Below are 3736 nucleotides of genomic sequence, written 5' to 3' on the forward strand. Positions count from 1 at the left end.
CGCATTTCCAGTGATTTTATAAAGTTATTCTATAGTCACGTGCTCTCACCCGGTGCAAAGTAGACGGCACGCTGAAAAGTCTCCTGTCAAAACTTTGCACTGCTCCCGGTATGTATATAACAATTGTTTAACAGCAACATCATCTGGTGTATATATATATATATATATATATATATATATATATATATATATATATATATATATATATATATATATATATATATATATATATATATATATATATTTCTTTTCTTTCTTTCATACTATTCGCCATTTCCCGCGTCAGCGAGGTAGCGTTAAGAACAGAGGACTGGGCCTCTGAGGAAACATCCTCATCCAGCCCCCTTCTCTGTTCCTTCCTTTGGAAAAAAAAAAAAAAGAAAAAAAAAAGAGAGAGGGGAGGATTTCCAGCCCCCCGCTCCCTTCCCTTTTAGTCGCCTTCTACGACACGCAGGGAATACGTGGGAAGTATTCTTTCTCCCCTATCCCCTATTCAATATATGTAAAACATAATAACTGGCCATAAATTTACACTATACAGACATGCACAACCAAGGATTGTACAATAATATTAAAGTAACTTGCACCAAAATTATACTAAAACATAAAAATACTCTTGAATCCCTTTTAATCAATGTCTATCTTGACACCTGCTCCCACCTAAACTCTCTCAATGGGATGGCAATGACAAGAGTCTCCATAACTAGTAAAAGCCAGTGCTCTAAGTACAATAACATTCTTCAAGGTTTCAGTTTCTGTTTAAAAAGAGCAAAAATATAATACTCTATCACAGACTCAATTACTCAAAATATTATATCCAAATGAAACCACTTCATTTAGCCAACAGTACAAACTTCAAACCAAGAGTTGTTTTCGTTTCACGTATGCTTTCACACTCCCTAAAACTAGTTTCAACAATATGACGAACTTTAATCTTCCTATCCATACAAAATATGTCATAAAATATAAATCAAATTACAAAAAATAATATATATCATGTGTGTGCTTAGACATATCAAACATTCTAATTTAAATCAACAGCACCTATTATTCTTTATATTCTTATTATGGAGGACAATGGTTGAATCTTCCAGTGTAACCATAACTTCGGCATTTTCATTTGCAAAATCTTCAACAACACAGTTAAAGAGTTTCTCAACATTGCTGCCCATCTTGCTTGATGTTTCAAACACTTTCCCACCCACCTCATCAACATAATCGTGAATATCATGGTAGTCAACCTGTCGTGCACTCGGATTATCCAACACCAAATCAAGCTTTGTTCCACAAAGATAAACTTTACAATTTTCTTCATGTTTCTGGACCTCTGACACCCAGAATTTGGCACGCTCAGCACTTTCTGCACATGTTATATCATAACAAATGATTGCAGCCTTAGAGTCTCTATAATATATTCGACTCATTGCTTCATATCGTTCACTACCAGCTGTGTCCCACAGGCCAACACAGATTTTCTTTCCTTGGACATCCATCGAACGAGCTCCGAATGCTGCTCCTATAGTCGTCTGGTAACTACTGTTGAAGCGGTCATAGATAAAGCGTTCAACTAGGCTAGTTTTGCCACATGATGCCTGTCCTAGCATAACCACCTTCATGTCAACCTTTCCAGACATCATACCACACTTTTCGTGAACTGACGTTAGTTACAAAAGTTTTAGTTATATGTGCTTCGTGTTTTCATTATATGCAGTTTAAGGCAGGAGGCTACTTTCATCACGTGTTATTTCACCTCGATCAGTTTCTGTCGTTACTACACCTTTCTTTTCTTTTTCTGCTGCCTTCACAGTTATTCTAATATTCTTATTTTGTAATTCGTTTGACGAGTGGCACTCCCGTCAATTACAAAGTCTTGTTTTATCAAATTTTGTGTTGATGTCTCACCCTCACCTACTGATATATATATATATATATATATATATATATATATATATATATCTTTCTTTTTCTTTTAAACTATTCGCCATTTCCCGCGTTGGCGAGATAGCGTTAAGAAGAGAGGACTGGGCCTATATTGGAATAACCCCTCTGTTCCTTCTTTTCGAAAATTAAAAAAAAAGCGAGAGGGGAGGATTTCCAGCCCCCAGCTCCCTCCCCTTTTAGTCGTCTTCTACGACACGCAGGGAATACGTGGGAAGTATTCTTAATCCCCTATTCCCTATTGCAGTGGAATTTATTAAAAAAGGGGGTGACTGTATTGTTGACTGGTTGGTAAAGTTATTATGTATGTATGACTCATGGTGAGGTGCCTGAGGATTGGCGGAACGCGTGCATAGTGCCATTGTACAAAGGCAAAGGGGATAAGAGTGAGTGCTCAAATTACAGAGGTATAAGTTTGTTGAGTATTCCTGGCAAATTATATGGGAGGGTATTGATTGAGAGGGTGAAGGCATGTACAGAGCATCAGATTCGGGAAGAGCAGTGTGGTTTCAGAAGTGGTAGAGGATGTGTGGATCAGGTGTTTGCTTTGAAGAATGTATGTGAGAAATACTTAGAAAAGCAAATGGATTTGTATGTAGCATTTATGGATCTGGAGAAGGCATATGATAGAGTTGATAGAGATGCTCTGTGGAAGGTATTAAGAATATATGGTGTGGGAGGCAAGTTGTTAGAAGCAGTGAAAAGTTTTTATCGAGGATGTAAGGCATGTGTACGTGTAGGAAGAGAGGAAAGTGATTGGTTCTCAGTGAATGTAGGTTTGCGGCAGGGGTGTGTGATGTCTCCATGGTTGTTTAATTTGTTTATGGATGGGGTTGTTAGGGAGGTGAATGCAAGAGTTTTCGAAAGAGGGGCAAGTATGAAGTCTGTTGGGGATGAGAGAGCTTGGGAAGTGAGTCAGTTGTTGTTCGCTGATGATACAGCGCTGGTGGCTGATTCATGTGAGAAACTGCAGAAGCTGGTGACTGAGTTTGGTAAAGTGTGTGGAAGAAGAAAGTTAAGAGTAAATGTGAATAAGAGCAAGGTTATTAGGTACAGTAGGGTTGAGGGTCAATTCAATTGGGAGGTGAGTTTGAATGGAGAAAAACTGGAGGAAGTGAAGTGTTTTAGATATCTGGGAGTAGATCTGACAGCGGATGGAACCATGGAAGCGGAAGTGGATCATAGGGTGGGGGAGGGGGCGAAAATTCTGGGAGCCTTGAAGAATGTGTGGAAGTCGAGAACATTATCTCGGAAAGCAAAAATGGGTATGTTTGAAGGAATAGTGGTTCCAACAATGTTGTATGGTTGCGAGGCGTGGACTATGGATAGAGTTGTGCGCAGGAGAATGGATGTGCTGGAAATGAGATGTTTGAGGACAATGTGTGGTGTTAGGTGGTTTGATCGAGTAAGTAACGTAAGGGTAAGAGAGATGTGTGGAAATAAAAAGAACGTGGTTGAGAGAGCAGAAGAGGGTGTTTTGAAATGGTTTGGTCACATGGAGAGAATGAGTGAGGAAAGATTGACCAAGAGGATATATGTGTCGGAGGTGGAGGGAACGAGGAGAAGAGGGAGACGAAATTGGAGGTGGAAAGATGAAGTGAAAAAGATTTTGTGTGATCGGGGCCTGAGCATGCAGGAGGGTGAAAGGAGGGCAAATAATAGAGTGAATTGGATCGATGTGATATACCGGGGTTGACGTGCTGTCAGTGGGTTGAATCAAGGCATGTGTATGGGGGTGGGTTGGGCCATTTCTTTCGTCTGTTTCCTTGCACTACCTCGCAAACGCGGGAGACAGCGA

The 3736-nt window shown here is 39.7% G+C and overlaps 1 protein-coding gene across 1 annotated transcript; it reads right to left on the reverse strand.

Annotated features, from left to right (window-relative positions):
- Positions 1 to 255: 255 nt before the first annotated feature.
- Positions 256 to 1902, reverse strand: LOC139764479 (ras-related protein Rab-24-like). The gene has a single exon (XM_071691055.1). The coding sequence runs from the start codon at positions 1635 to 1637 to the stop codon at positions 1035 to 1037; it is 603 nt and encodes a 200-aa protein (XP_071547156.1). The 5' UTR covers positions 1638 to 1902; the 3' UTR covers positions 256 to 1034.
- Positions 1903 to 3736: the final 1834 nt, after the last annotated feature.

This window comes from Panulirus ornatus, chromosome 4, assembly GCF_036320965.1.
Source record: "Panulirus ornatus isolate Po-2019 chromosome 4, ASM3632096v1, whole genome shotgun sequence".
Classification (NCBI taxonomy): domain Eukaryota; kingdom Metazoa; phylum Arthropoda; class Malacostraca; order Decapoda; family Palinuridae; genus Panulirus; species Panulirus ornatus.

Coding starts and splice junctions, on each gene's coding strand:
- LOC139764479 (XM_071691055.1), bottom strand. CDS start 1,637: ATGATGTCTGGAAAGGTTGACATGAAGGTGGTTATGCTAGGACAGGCA.